This window comes from Alligator mississippiensis, chromosome 2 (genome assembly GCF_030867095.1).
Source record: "Alligator mississippiensis isolate rAllMis1 chromosome 2, rAllMis1, whole genome shotgun sequence".
Taxonomy (NCBI): Eukaryota; Metazoa; Chordata; order Crocodylia; family Alligatoridae; genus Alligator; species Alligator mississippiensis.
In genome coordinates this window covers 13,890,893-13,906,102 of record NC_081825.1, presented here as the reverse complement: position 1 = coordinate 13,906,102, position 15,210 = coordinate 13,890,893, and the positions used below count along the sequence as shown (strand labels likewise).

The 15,210-nt window shown below is 39.9% G+C and overlaps 1 protein-coding gene across 5 annotated transcripts in view; it reads right to left on the bottom strand.

The window, feature by feature from the left end:
- The window catches only part of EIF2AK3 (eukaryotic translation initiation factor 2 alpha kinase 3), a 52,455-nt gene that overhangs the window by 17,749 nt on the left and 19,496 nt on the right, over positions 1 to 15,210 (bottom strand). For 2 of the 5 annotated variants that reach the window (XM_059721452.1, XM_014607731.3), the window contains exons 3-10: positions 10,780 to 10,974; positions 8,787 to 8,917; positions 5,990 to 6,224; positions 5,561 to 5,723; positions 2,765 to 2,902; positions 2,097 to 2,219; positions 1,362 to 1,582; positions 924 to 1,066 (exon numbers count right to left, since the gene is read on the bottom strand). In XM_059721452.1, the coding sequence (XP_059577435.1) occupies positions 924 to 1,066; positions 1,362 to 1,582; positions 2,097 to 2,219; positions 2,765 to 2,902; positions 5,561 to 5,723; positions 5,990 to 6,224; positions 8,787 to 8,917; positions 10,780 to 10,974 (1,349 nt within the window). The remainder of the gene's footprint in view (positions 1 to 923; positions 1,067 to 1,361; positions 1,583 to 2,096; positions 2,220 to 2,764; positions 2,903 to 5,560; positions 5,724 to 5,989; positions 6,225 to 8,786; positions 8,918 to 10,779; positions 10,975 to 15,210) is intronic. The other 3 variants (XM_019478242.2, XM_059721451.1, XM_019478237.2) reach the window with 3 other exon arrangements.

Sequence of the window (15,210 nt, the reverse complement as noted above, 5' to 3'; positions counted from 1 at the left end):
CTCCTTCTAAATACAAAAACCAACCATTTCCCTCTTCCTTCCATTCCTTATTTGAGGCTCCAGTTCTTAACTTCAGTAGGTTATGGATGCACTGGTGGCATTCCAATAATACAACCTCCTGTTTTTCATTAGTCCAAATTTTCTACAGATGACGTATCTCCCCCCCACGTGTTTTTAGTGCTCTTCAAAAACAAGCAGAGCTGCTTACAGCATGTCTCAAACTCCTGTCCCACCTTCCAGATTAAAGCAACATCTGGCTCGTTCTCACTATAATTCATAAACACATTAACAGGAGAGGTAAACACCGATATGAAGACTTCAAGGATCTTTTTATCATTTCAGTCCAGGCAGCCAGGGCTGTCTCATGATGGGTGAGGGAGCAAATCGGGGCAACTGCCCTGGGCCCTGCACTTTGGGGGGCCCTGCAGAGCTGGGCAGAGAGGCCGTGGCTGCCATGTTTGAAGTTTAGCCCACCCACCCGCCTGGCAGGTTAGACGTCTCTTTGCCTGTTCTGGCCAGAAGTTCTGGTCGCCAGCCCTCCCGCCACATCCGGTGTGCCAGGGCTTTTGCTCCCTGGCCTAAGTATGCTATGGGATGGGGAGTGGGGGCCCACGCAGGCTGCTTTGCCCCAGGCCCCGCATTCTCCTGGCATCGTTTCTGCAGGCAGCTATCATTAGACTATCACATACAAATGTTATATGATCACCTGATGAGTGCTTAGAATGACCATAACTGCAGCCTCCCACTGATAATGCAGAGATAAGGCCCAAAGTTTATGAGCTGCATTAACATTTGTCAGTTTTCATATGGGACAGGAAAACTAGAGCAGGTAAGAATCAATGATAGAATCTGCTAGAAAGAACTAGTTCTCACATGGACTAGTGCTTCATTTATTCTGTTGAACTGGGATGAATGAATCTCACCTTGACACATATCCCGAGTTCTTAATGTCACTCCAGCTGTTATCTTTACTCTCACCACCGATCGACTCATATTTATTATCAGTCTGACATTGTGTTTCTGATTCCTTCCGCTGCTGACAAGAGTTAAAAACAAGTCCTTTACACTACCAAGAAAAACAGAGACTGCCTTATACTGCTAAGCATACAGATGAAAAAAATTCAATATAAACATTTCTGAAGACTGCAAAAATGACTAAAGCAATCTATTTACTTAATGCAGTTACTAAGCAAATCTTATATCCTACAACCAATGGCCTTCTTTAAATCAGTTAAAAAAGCAAGTTTTCTTTCCCCAATTTCATTAATAATTTACTTACATATCTGTACACTTAAGCCTGGAACCAAGAGAAAAGGCTAACAAAGACTGATTAAGTAATAGGATTAAAATAAGATGCTTACTCTGCTATGAGGATTGGGATGGAAGAGTCTGCGCACAATGAAAGTTGTGGTCACAATGCAGAATAAAATGGTGCCAATTATTTCTTTCCACCAATGCAGAAGCAGAACAGGATCTTTCTTACGGATATTCTTGTAGTTCATATTGTCAAAAAACCTAATAGTGATCTGAGTGCTTCGTTTGTTCCTCTCTGTTTTGTGATAGGGCAAATAATAACCATTGTCTTTGTTTAAAAGAAAAAGAATACAAAGTTTATTTACACCAAACTATTAAGAAATTCTCTCTGTGGACAAACAAGTTTGTCCTTAGTGTTGTAAAACACTGCACCAGAGAAGTATTTTAAGAAGTATTGTTTTTTATTAAAATATACTGTATTATCTATTTATACATACCCTGATTTTTAAAAAATGGCAATATTGAAGAAATTTAAGTAATCGAACTCTGTACAAGTTTAGTTACCTAAATCCATAAACTCTACAACCTGCCAGGTTTCCTTTGCAGAATTTATGAAATGTGTATGCTTGACTATTGAAGAATTCAGTGCATGCATTTTCCCCATAACTATCATTTGCTCAATGGTTCAGGAGATCAAATGTTTATTGTACTTAATGATTCAGATTTAAAAAAGAATGTTTACTGGACCTTTTTTTATATATAAACTGACCCAACTTCCTAGTCTGTTTCAGGTGCATTCATTCATGCATTAAGAGGTAACAAAAGTTGCTACTGACACATACCATATGGATACTGTAGAACCGAAAGTGCTCCGTTACTGTACTCTTCATGAGAGTATTTGTCGTTGCTGAGACATTTATCAAATTCATCAGACCCCACCAATACAGGAGTCCTGGAGGGAGAATCTAGTCAAAGAAAGGAAAATTCTTTTTACAGAGCCATGAATGTCAAAAACCTTTTTCTACCATCTCCTCACTATAACTCTTTCCTGGAGAATTCCAATTGCGCAGCAATAGAAAAATACAAATTAAAAAAAAAAAAAAATGAACAGTTGTGCAAATAAAACAGTAACCAGGAGACGCATTTCTAAAAAAGTCATTGCTTCCAGAACCAAACCAAACAAAATCTATACGCCAATTCACAAGTCAAATAAATGAAATTTGTGGCATTGAAAATATATTTTTCATTTCTGATGGGACTAGAACATCCTTTTGATTTAGAGGCAGTGGAAGATTTGACTACTAAAAAATGATTGTCACTACCTATAACGAAGCAAAATTGTTTTTAAGACTAAAAGAGTTAATAAAGCACAAAAGTGGATTCTGAAGTAGTTCACAATCATCACATCTGAGATGGAAGGTTGTATCTACAGTTTAAGGAGATCACACTAAGTGAACTGTTTTTTCAGAGCAGATGGTGACAACACAAAGACCTCGAGATTGTTACTTACGAATTAGAGGCTTCCACTTAATTTTGGGCAGAGGGATAATTGCATTGTCGTTCCTGGATTCCAGAGCCTTTGGGTTGGTTGGGAACTTTTCAGAAATTCTGACTGAGGACTGAAGGTACAGCTGGCCTCTATACATTCCTGAGTAATAAACCAGAGAGCATATTTGCCTTAAGATTTAGCTCTTTCCCCAGCACCAAGTTGCACAATTAGGACTGTAGTTTTAAGACTCCTAGCATTTCAAGAGAGAAAATGGAGGATTTAAAGAACAGCTCCATAATGCCCAAGTGAATTTTCCCTTCAGAAGCAGAGAAATGATTATCCAATTATTACTCAGTCTGTGCTCCTCAGACAAGCACAGCTTGGGAGTTATGCATGTGATGCACAGTCGGTTTTGCTGTGTATCTTGGCTGCGCTGTATGTTTTGCTTCCTCCCATCCCCCCCTTACTGTGTCCAGACTCTTTTGTCTTAAGTTTCCCTCTGAGGAACCTGTGGAACCAGTTTGGTGACTGGTCACTTCACCAGGGGTTGCTGACCACTCTTGAAATGCTTAGTCTGCATGAGCAGGGTTCAAATAATGCCTGGTCCCAATTGGAGCCAGGTGATGAGGTCAAAAAACGTTATTTAAGGGTCAGGCCACCTGGTCTGGGGGCTCTCTTGCTCCAGCAGGCATCTTGGAACAAACTAAAGCAGGGACGTCAGGCTACCGTCTACATGACTCAGTGAGTATGCCTGAAGACTAGTTAGGAAGTTAGATCTAAGTAGTTGAGACACATATGAAAAGGGTCACTCAACTCAATATTTGATGAAAGGCTCAAAACATTCTGTTTCACTCAAGGCATTTTTCTTTTATTATTCCTCTGTCCTGTACCCCTTCCCCATTCTGTCCCTCTTTGATCAATAAAAGTTAACTTACAGCATGCCTGGCTGTGAATCTGAGGGGAGAAGGGTGAAACAAGCCTTTACAGCTCCCTTTGCTTGGCTAGCTATGGTGGGCTTGGCATTTTTACTTTCCTGTGGTACAGGAGACTAACTTTTGAATGCTTCAGGTTAAAAGAAGCACCCCAAAATACCATGGTGGGCCAAGCAACCCCAAGGTCTACTGGGTCTGTGTACCCCAGGCTGCACAGAGACGTAACAGAGCCCAGTGCCCGGGTGGTGGCAGCATTACCGCAGGCTTGCAGGGTCTCCAGGAAGGGGGTCGGCCAGATGTAGGCGCCCCAAGGGAGACTCTCGAAGTGTGGTTTTGGGCCAGGCACAGTGAGGCGGGTGGTTCAGCACCTCCTACTGTCCCAACACAATGCAGCTACAGTTCAGAGCCCCATTGTGAAGAGTATGTAGTTCCTTTTAAGTAAATAAAGCATTTCAAGGGAGTCTCACTCAAAGAAACAAGTACTATGTACTTAACACTTGGAGAAGGTGTTATCTATATTGCAATGCTAGAAAAAATATGCATCACTAACGTTGCACATCATCACAACCAAGCATTATTTGCTACACAGTGAGCCTACTCCCTCTTTCTGAAGCACCCTTTTGGGGCTTAGTACCATATTTTTAAGCACACCAATGCTTAAACTAGAAGTGCTTCAGGTGTGGTCTTGATTCTGCCCTTAAACACTATGATGTGTGGACCTTCATTCTGATGAGAAGAGTAATAATAGTGTTAAGCGTGGTGTCTACAGAAATTAAAAGGCTAATACAAACACAGCGGGGAAGCACATTTACCCACCATGCGGCAGTGGCAGAAAGATTTAAGGGGGGAAAAAAAGCACAATCCTTCCTGTTGTCACCATTTATATATAGTGACTCTGTCACAGTGGTCAGTGTAAACAATTGATTTAATATGACTAAGGCTAGGGATCTGAAAAGGACAGAAGTCCATATTGAACAGGAATGCTACTTCTCATTACCTAAATCCTAGCTTTAAAAAAGGTTCAGAATTCTATAAATACTACCCAAATAACAAGATACATGTAAATATATATTTTAGTCAAAATGGGAAAGCATTTTGAAAGTGTGGCATCTCTTTCTTTCGTTTTGAACTAAATATTTAACTAAAAATCCCATACCCTTACACCAATACTTTTTTCCCCCTCAGGCGAGTCAAAATAATCAAATGAGTTATTTATACAACTGCTAGGAGCTTACATGAATTGTTTGCATTAATTAGAGCAGGGCAAAGGTAACCACGTTTTCTCCATAGAGTTTTTGCCCAAAGCTTTCAGTAAATTTGATACAACTAAGCTCATGCCTTCTAGCACTCTGTTTCCACAAACTTGCTAGTCAAGAATCTCACTGACGGGATGTTTTACTGACGTAGCAAATTTAAAAAAGCAGCAAAAATTATTCACACACTGCACATTTCAGATCTGGAACAGTATTTCTGCACTAAGAACCAGATCTTAGAAATTCTGTTCATCCAGTCAAGGCAAAAAAATCAGCATGGTAATAACTAAACCACATGTGACTGTTAATCATTAAAAAAAAAAAAAAAAATCAAAGTGAGAACTAGAACAAAGATAATTAACTATTGGAACAAACTAGAAAGGGAAGCAGTGTCCTCTCCATTTGTTGAAGTCTTCAAATAAAGACTGTGTTTCTGAAAAAATGCTTTACCTAAATGCCAAGTTACTGGGCTCAGTACAAGATTTACTAGTAAAAGGGCCTGTGCTATCTATCATATCTGAGTAGGTAACCTAACAGGGTCTTCTCACCTCAATCCATGGCTTTTAAGCAACCCATTTGCTGCGGCTTTGCTAGGCCAAGAAGGTAACAATAGAAGGCATTAGGCATCTCACCTAAATAGACACTGGATTCTGTGGCTCCCCTGGCAGCTTCCACAAGATCCTCTTCATCTTCTAGGATCTCACTGTCAGAGCTGTAACTTGTATCATCAAAGAGACTGATTGGAACAACCTTGCCATCTTTAACCAGCCATGCCGAAGCAATTGGAGTGCAAAACTGAAGGAGTATGAAAAGGGTAATTTTAAAATTTACTTCTTAAATTAACCCAAGATTTGTTCTAAGAAACACTTACCCTTGGAGCCCCTGTTTCAATTTGCAATTGATCAACAGGTCAAAAATACAAACATTAAATAAAAAATGTATAGGGAGACATGCAGCTTTTAACCTGGACAGATGCCTGCTAATTCAAGATGCATGACGTTTTCCTATAAGGCTGTAAAACTTCAATTTCTATACATTTAATACTTTGCCATCTTCAGTACCTGGTATTCCCATTCCAGATGTCCTCCCTGTTTATTAAAAGCCATAACCTTCCAGTCGGCTACTGAGACCTTTATCACTGTATCCTTCATCACAGCCTCCTGCTCCTCCACATCCGAAATTATTTTACTCTCTTCTTTGTTTATACTTGATTTAAAATTGCTCTCAATATATCCCACTCTTGATTCGATGTCTGGGACATAGCGCAGTTCAAAGTGACCAACACTAAAATTCCACCTTAAAGTTAAAAAGAAAAAAGGTTTCTGGAAACAAGGTTTAAAAGGGAGTCCCAACCCTCACCACCTCCACCTGAGATGTATGGAAATGAAATTGCGGTAATCACATTACACTAATAATTGTGATGCTCTGCTAAACTACCCTTGCACCACTAGAGGGAGTGTTAACACACCAAACTAGACTATTTCCAAAGCGCAAACCACAAAGGCAGTGCAGAAATTTTTCAATCCAAAATGATATATTAAAAAGTTAAAGACAGTCAGCTAAGCAGGATTAGTGGTTTTAGAGATAAATTTTGGTTTACTGGGCAAGAAATCAAGCACTAAGGACTGGAATATCAGTCAGATAAAAACTACTGTAATTGTATATCAAGCAAAATCTTGTCTAACTGCTAAAAACAACAAATACACCACAGTTTAAGATGGAGTATTTTAAAATAAACTCTCATTTATATAACTGCTTTCCTTACATATAAAGAAATATTGAACTAAAACTAATGAAAAGGAACAAAAAAAATAAGAGGCATGGGTCTCACTGAATAGGATTTAAACATAACCAGACCTCCTCATCGCTCATGCTCTAACCCAGGGGTTCCAAGCCTTTTAAGATCATGGACTGGCAAACCATGGACCACCAAACTGAGGACTGGCAAACCGGAGTCCGGAAGTGACCGACATACTGCAGAGCGGCAGCCAACCTTTTTCTACACTTAGAATAAAAAAGAGTTGGCTGTCACTCCACAGTATGCCCGGGGGGGGGGGGGGGGGGGGGGGGTCGTCATCTGCTGCCAAGCATGCAGGGGATGTCCCCCCCCCCCCCCAGCTTGGCGTTTGGCTGTGGTGGGACTCCAGGTGCCTCCCCAGACTCAGGAGGCACCAGTTGCCGAGCCAGGTGGGGTCCCCTGGACACTTGGCAGCGGACTCAGAATTGGATCAGAAGTACTGAGCGCGCACACCATCTCAGAGCCATGCCTGTTACCTCGAGGTACATAGAAAAAACATAAAAAGCTGTGTCTATGACCGAACTGTCGAATGTCTCCATACTGAACTGGAGGCTTCCGATTAGGTTTGGAGAGATTAATGGGTCTCCTGATTCAATTCTGATTCAAAGATTCGGCTGCCAAAATCAGGCCAAATCTACTCCGAACTGAATCAGCGACAAGCTTCATACAGCTCTACTGGATACCAGAGATCTACTATATTGTACAAAGTTAGAAATACTGAGAACTATATTTATAAATAGACAGGAATATTTTTCTAATATTTATGTTATAGAGACTATGCTATGTCCATCAGGATATACACAGCAGACACTAATATGTGGGCAGCAGGTTTGTTTTGAGTGCCAAAGGGGAGAAAATATATATTCATGAGTAACAATACATCTGGTTGTCCAAAGATTCCTAAGACCATTCTGTCAACTTACCAGGAGTCAAGGCCCAGCACTTATATATATATATATGCGCTACTTTTACCTTTCTTCTCCTATAAGCTGGTCTTTCCTTAGCTAACCTGAAAGCTCTCATAATCATCACACCAGAGCTGCAATATTACCAGGAAAATAATCTCTAATTTTTTGTTACAATGTCTTTCCTTGCCACCACCAATCTCAGAGAAGCCACAGCAAACCAGATTCTCACGCAGAATGATAGAACTTCTGAATTGATCAGACTAGGAGATTTAGACCAACCCTGGGTTTGTAAAACTTCTGAGCACAATGCAGAGTACCTGTGCCAACCACTAAGAATTTGGGGTATGTAGAAGGGACTGCACTTTAAGCTAACTAGCTGGGGGATATTTACCATTTCTTATGAGAAATAACTAGCCTTTTATATTGTACTTTGTAATTTTAATTTTAAATTTATGGAATAGGTGCTTATAGATGTTTATATAAAAAGCTTTGTAAGAAGTGAAGTGAAGCTGTAGTAGAGTTCAGAAATGAGCAACAAAAATAAAGGGATTTGAGAATGGGTCATACAAGAATACACTAAAAGAATTACGTGTTTTCAGTTTAAAGAAATTACACTTAAAGTGAAAGATGCAAACACTGAGTATATATATTTAAAGTGGTAACTAAAGAAAAGAGGTAAGATATGAACACTGGTAATAAATAACAGAAATAAACCAACAGCAACATGCTTCAGTGTAAACACACATTCTGATCTGCTGCTTGGAAAATACATTTGACAGCTGGAAGGACTGTAGTGCTAATGCAGCAGAATTGGAGAACTCCTTGCGACAATGTAGAAGCGATATATTAAATATACAGGGAAATCCTGTCCTACCAACTCATTTCAAACTGAGAGAAACTGAAGCTAAAGAAACTTTTGCAAAGCAACACAGAGCACAGAGGTTACACAGTCCAAATGGCAAAGTCTGACAGGTCGTTGTGTTTGAGAAGCTAAAATCCAGCAGAATTCTCAATTCAATAAGGGTAAAACAAAGTCAAACCCTCAAACATCTCAGAACGTAAGATGTGGCTTTACCTTTTCCTCCCTCTGATCATTACTGCCACCCTATTGCAAAACAGTGCTAAGACACCAGAAACTGTACTTTTACATACTTCTCATTGCCGCTACGTGGCCCAACAGCACGGACTGTTTTCTGCGTTCGATGCAGAAGAAGAGTATCTTCTTGGTCCGTCTCATCTTCATCCCAGCGGCGACAGCCCACAGATGAACATATGTACTTCACCTAAGGGACAAGATAAGAAACGCACATATACCTGAAAGACTCTAACGTGAATGCATACCATATAACAGAACACGGACTTTGAAAGTTAGCACTTCTCCAAAAATGTTAGTACTTCAACAGTGGAATGATTTAGAGGCTTGGGCTAAGACTGAAAAAGGAACTAGAGGTTTTAGGGTTCTTCATTCTTGGATGCATAACCCAAGAGATGTTAACAAGGCCTGAACTACAGATCATGAGTGCTCAGAGTACTGTAATTTTCAGAAAGGCTCTGTAGTTTGGAGCAGCCAAATGTTACTAGTCAACTTTGAAAGATTTTAAGACCGCTACTGTCTGTCCTTCTGTGTGGCAATTCACAGAAATTACAACTTCATTATGTTTAGTACTTCTCCACTTTTCCCATCATATCCTGAACAAAGAAGAGGTTAACTATGTTAATCTGAAGTCACGCAGAAGGTAATATAGGGTGGTACATTAGAGACCAACTGCTCCAGAGAGGCATGAGGTTTCATAAGCAACAACCTACTTCATCAAATACTACGAACGGTTCATTCCTGTGAAAGCACATGCCTCTCTGAGCCACCCTGCCCTACCTTCTGCCTTCATATCCTGAGTTGCAAGAAAATCTTGTAAACCCTCTCACAAACTGATTCAATACTAACTAAATTATCCTGGAGAACAGCTACCAACAGGAAAGAATATCTTCATTTGCCCCACAACAGCAGTGCATTAGTTGACTATAGCATTCCCAATTCCACAGAAGCAGCTCTTTCAAGGGCGTGACTTTAACTGGGAAGGTGAGCAGAAAAAAAAAAATTTAAAAAGCTTTTAGGAAGCCTTCATCCCTTCTTCAATATCAGCCTGGAAAATATCACTGAAATTCTGTGACAAAGAAAGGGTGGGCTGCTATCAATGTTGACAAGAAATCCAAGCAGAAGCCAAGATCATTCATCTGTCCTTAACATGTCCCTACTGTCAAACAGAGATTTCAAGTGATCTCATGCACCCCACTGTTGCTGGAACCTTAGGCAATGTCATTATCTTTAGTACCTTTTTATATGTCATTCCTGAAAAATGTTCTGTGTTAAACCTGTTGCTATAAAGCACCTGGCTGGATAAATTAAGGCTGCTGGAAAAAAGGGGAGAACTAGTTCTGTAGAATAAAATTCTGCAGGATTTTTCTGTTGAAAGCAAAAAAAATATATATTCTGTAGTGTTACTTTTTTGCAATCCTACATTCAGTTTTTCCATCCTGTACTTTTGGAATATGTGTCAATATTTTCATTCACCAAAAGTGTTTTTCACAAAAACAAAATTTCAATAAAAATGTATCAAATCTTGTTGAAAGAACTGCTTAAAAAAGTAGAAAGACAAAGACACACTTGTACAAAAATAAAAGCGTCAACAATGTGGGCAATTTTCTCTGATTTTTTAAAATGCTACTTTTTGATTTAAAAAAACATTTAAAACTTTCAACTTTGTGTTAGTTTTAAAATAAAAGTACAAGAAGTGAAAAACATGTTAGAAATAAGCACAGGTCTAGACAGATATTTGCATATGGTACATCACTGTTTTTGCTTTTCAGAGTGGTCTCATTTATCAGGTTTTTAGATTACATGATAGAAAACAAAAATCCATGTACCATTTACACTTTGTTCATATTATCAAGGTGAACCTTATTCCAAATCCAGCCTTTGTCAGATTTGTTGATCAATGAACTGGAAGGTCTTTACATGCTACAGTTCTACATTAGAATTAAATCTCAGAGTATAAAAAATTGTTAATAAAAAGAACGCTATTTGAAAAAATAGTTCTTAAAATGCACATATGGAAATGCAACAAATTCTCTGGCATCAAGCTTTTACCTTCCCTGAATAGGAGCTCAGCCCATATGTTGTTAAGGATTTTCCCCCAACTAAAACAACATCCTCTCCAAATTTGTAGGATGACTCAAGAAGAGATTCAACTGTGAAAGGAACTGCTTCCATGCTCTCTCGATCACGATCCCACTGGAAAAGGTCCCCATCCAAGGAAGGAATGATCATCTTATTCCCAAACACCTACAAGTATTGAATAAAATGGAAGGTTAGCTACTTTTAAACGTATCTCCCAACAAAGCACACATGCAACACCAAGAGAAAGCCAGAAACATTGCAATGTTTAATTCCTAAAAGTGAGGTGAAACATACAATTCCATGTCTTGGTCCAGGCTTTATAGCAGCATTCCCCAATGTGTGTAGTACAAAGGGGTCTTAGGGAGGCGTCTGCAGGCCACGGTGCCAATCAGCAATCGCCATCCCCTACCTCAGCTACTCTTGTGCCTCCCCACAGCGAGACTTCAGCTTTTGCTGCTTAGCTCACCCCCAATTCTCTTGCACCCCGCTACTTCAGCTGCAACTGCTTGGCACTTCAGAGGGGAATCTGTTGTAGTAGCTGCAGTAGGGCCACAAGACAATTGGCAGCAAAGGAAGTGGTGGCAGCAGCTGAAGTACAGGGAGGGTGCCTGACTTTCCTATGATGGGACATAAACCCGCAAGATCTGGGACCCTTTAAGGGACCGTTAAGTTTTTGAAACCTAAAGTTTAAAGACTTCATAGACTAGCACTCATCTAGTCTGTGTCCACTGTGATGATAAAAGGAAACAGCAGCATGCTTCCACAGAAGGGTGAACACCTACGTATGGATTCAATCCTCCAGTTTTGTGATGCTTTCAAAACGGTTACACTATTTTTCAGGTAACTCAGTGCCTTTGCCCCCTGCTCTTTTCAGAGCCCATTTGCTGCTACCCACTAGACCAACTGTTCTTTCCAATGCAGGTTCTTTCCAACCCTGTACAAGGGAAATCTGAGGCATTTTGTGAAACATTCTCTATTTACTGAATGTATGCATATAGTACCTTAACCCACGTACCAGTCACAGCAATGCTTGGATTAAAGAGCATTAAATTTAGACTTCACATCTCATTTCTGACTTATGTTTAGATCTAACACTTCCTCCATACTCATTTCACAAAAGAACAAAAAAACCAGAAAAGATACTGTTTAGCTAAAGCAAAGTATATACACGGGTGTGGGGGAGAGGCATTAAAATATATAGCAGAACAAAACAATCCTCGCAGGAGTGAAGAATTCAGGCACCATTACATTCACATTTTTGTAGAGATTCTAGTTCGGAAGCATGAGTCATTATTAAAGCGTACTTAGGGACTCATTAACAGACTCATTATGAAAATGATAGACCGTAACTAATATTGCGAGGCTGCCACAGCTCTGCTCTGTAAAGGGTAGCTGGTAACTGTGATCTGCAAACGCTGAACTCTTCAGGATGTGGCTTAATATGGCAGAGCTTTGTCTATTTTAACAATGCTCAACAACATAAGCTCATTAAAATCAAATACTATGAGGTGCTAAGTGCAAAGAAAACAGCTACTTTCATGTATATTAATGACCAAAAATAAAATATCCATTCTTCCCAGTTAGACTCCAAAATAAGGATTTATGTCAGGAACTGAAAGGCATACACAAGACTGGAGGAGTTTTCAGTACAAGTTACAGAACTGTCGACAGAACAAGCAGCAATGGCATCAAACTGCAGCAAGGGAAGTTCAGGTTGGATATTAGGAAAAACCTTCTCACTAGGAGGGTGGTGAAGCACAGGAGCTAGTTACCCAAAGAGGTGGAGGAATCTTCATCTTTGGAGGTTTTTAAAGCCCAGCTCGACAAAGCTTTGGCTGGGATGATCTATTTTGGGCTGGTCCTGCCTTGAGCAGGGGCTTGAACCAGATGACCTCCTGAGCTCCCTTCCAACCCTCATTTTTCTGATTCTAATTGCTGAAAACATCTGAAACTGCTTTTTGCATGATTAAAATAGAAACATGTTAGAAATAAGTACAGGTCTAGCACTTTGTAGGTCTCCAAATCCATCTACATGAGTCATGGAAAAGCATAAGACATTAAGAGGCAGACAAGGTTCTTTGGGTAGAGGCGTTATCTTTTATTAGACCAACTAAATCGATGGAAAAATTGTTCTTTTCAAGCTTTTGGGCACAAACGCCCTTTTTAAGGCAGAGAGAGAGTCTGCTGGTGAATCGTGTACTCAGACTCTAACTATGCCTGAAGAGGGGTGTTTGTGCCCGAAAGCTTGCAAAGAACATTTTTTCCAATGATATAGTTGGTCTAATCAAAGATATCACCTCTACCCAAAGAACCCTGTCTATGCCCTTAGACCAACACGGCTACAACCAACAACCCCAAGACATTAAGAAGAACCAGGAAGAAGAGTGATGAAATGGAGAAAGGAAGAATCAAATACCTATATGTGTTGTTACTTGTATCCTTTTTTACATTTTATTTTGTAGATTCAGTCTCAGAACGGAAGCTCAGGGAATCTACATTAACACCAAAGTGCTCTGGTGCAGCGGTGCTCAACTTTTTGGCCCAACTGACTGGATGAGTGGTACAGGGCCAGTTCGTACGCCAGATCTATGGGGTCTGCACCCAATTGGGCCCCACCTGCCTGGATCACGCATCGTGCTACCTGGATCATGCCTTGCACCGCCCAGACTAGGACCTGCGTACCTGGATCTCACTTGGTGTTGCCCAGATCGGACCCCACATACCTGGATCCTCCTGCCTGATGCCACTCCACGCTGTGTGCAGGGTCACACTATCTGTCCTGCAGGGCTCCCCATGGGCCCATACATTTGGCAGGGGGAGTGGCAAATTATACTACCACTCCACCACCGACAAATTTTTAGACTTGTGGGGAGCCCTATAGGCCAGATGCCATGGCTCTGCAGGCTAGACCTGGCCCACAGACTGGGGGTTAAGCACCCTCTTCTTGTGTACTGATGCTTCACGATGACTGGTCAACCAGTGAAATTACTTCGTGTTAAAACTCTAATGACAAAAGTTGAGCAACTAAGAAGGGGAACTTTTTTTTACTCAGATTGCTTATAGAAGATAAAGCTTTGAACTCCTATTTAATTTCAATAACAGATCAAGGTTTTGTATAATGAAAGTCTTTGCTTAGGATTCAATGCCCTTCAGAGGCCATAGCAAGCATGCAGGAAATCCACCAGGGAGCTTCAACAGAACCAAAAGGAAAACACATGTGCTTTGCTTTCCAATTAGATAAAATCTTTTAAAGGTCAATCTTCACTGATTTGTCCAAAGCTACGAAGCAGTAACAGTGACAGAATCAATGACAGATTCTTGAACCTACCTCCCTTGTCTCACCACTAGACAAAATGACATCTATAACAGTGCCTAAACTAGACAATCTCAGCCAACACCTACTGATACTACCGTCATTTAATCTTGGGCAGCATGCTGGAAAACTATACAGCAATTAAATCTGCATAATAAAGTTATCTAAAGTAAATGAAGCCTCATTCAAATTAAATGCATGAATAAAATAAAATTGAGCAACAAAAAAGTAGTCTTACCCAGAGTAAAAACAAAACAACATGGTACCAGTCAGAATTTTATATTTTCTTAGTGTGTCTTTAATGACTGATTTCATTTTCACCTCAGTCCACGTTTCAAATTTATGTTTAGTGACAGTGAAATTCATGTACGTTTCCCACAGGCATGAAAAGCTTAGCAATTAAGAGGCTTCACTGACAAAAGCAAGCCCTACACAAGTATCCCATCTCCGGGTCTGGGTATACCAAAATAGGTTACTCTGCAAGAATCTCATATCCTCTAAATGGTTAAAGCTGTTCCAGTTAAGAAAGCAAGTAAAAAAGCAGAACCTCACCCAAAACCAGATGCTTAGTTTGGCCAACTCCTTTCTGAGTAAACCAGTTACTTATTAAAACAGTTTAAAGGATAATCAAAATGTAGACCTACTCATGTGAAGTACTTTACAAGGCAGAATAAGGATCCTTCCTCTAAAATCTAGCAGCTGAAGACAAGAGAGACAAAATATGTAACACCATTTCGGGTATAAGAGAGTGTGGTGCACGGGAAATATTGGTTTACTGCAAATATATGCAAGTAATACGAATAAAACAAAAACTCAACAAGTTATACTTACAGGTATCTAACAAAAAGGTGAGCAAATGGAAAAAGAAACTAACTGCTGTTTCTATTTAAAGTCATTAAGGAAGGCTGCTCTTTTGAAATATAGACTGGAAGGTTTTCCAAGGCATCTTCCTAAAAATGAAAGATTATATAATAGAACCTACACTTTTAGGTGCTAATGTGGTAAATGTAATGGAATTTGTATAATTCGTTAGCATTCAGATTATCAAACAAAACCAACAAGTTAAGGCTACGAGTCAGATTTTCTAA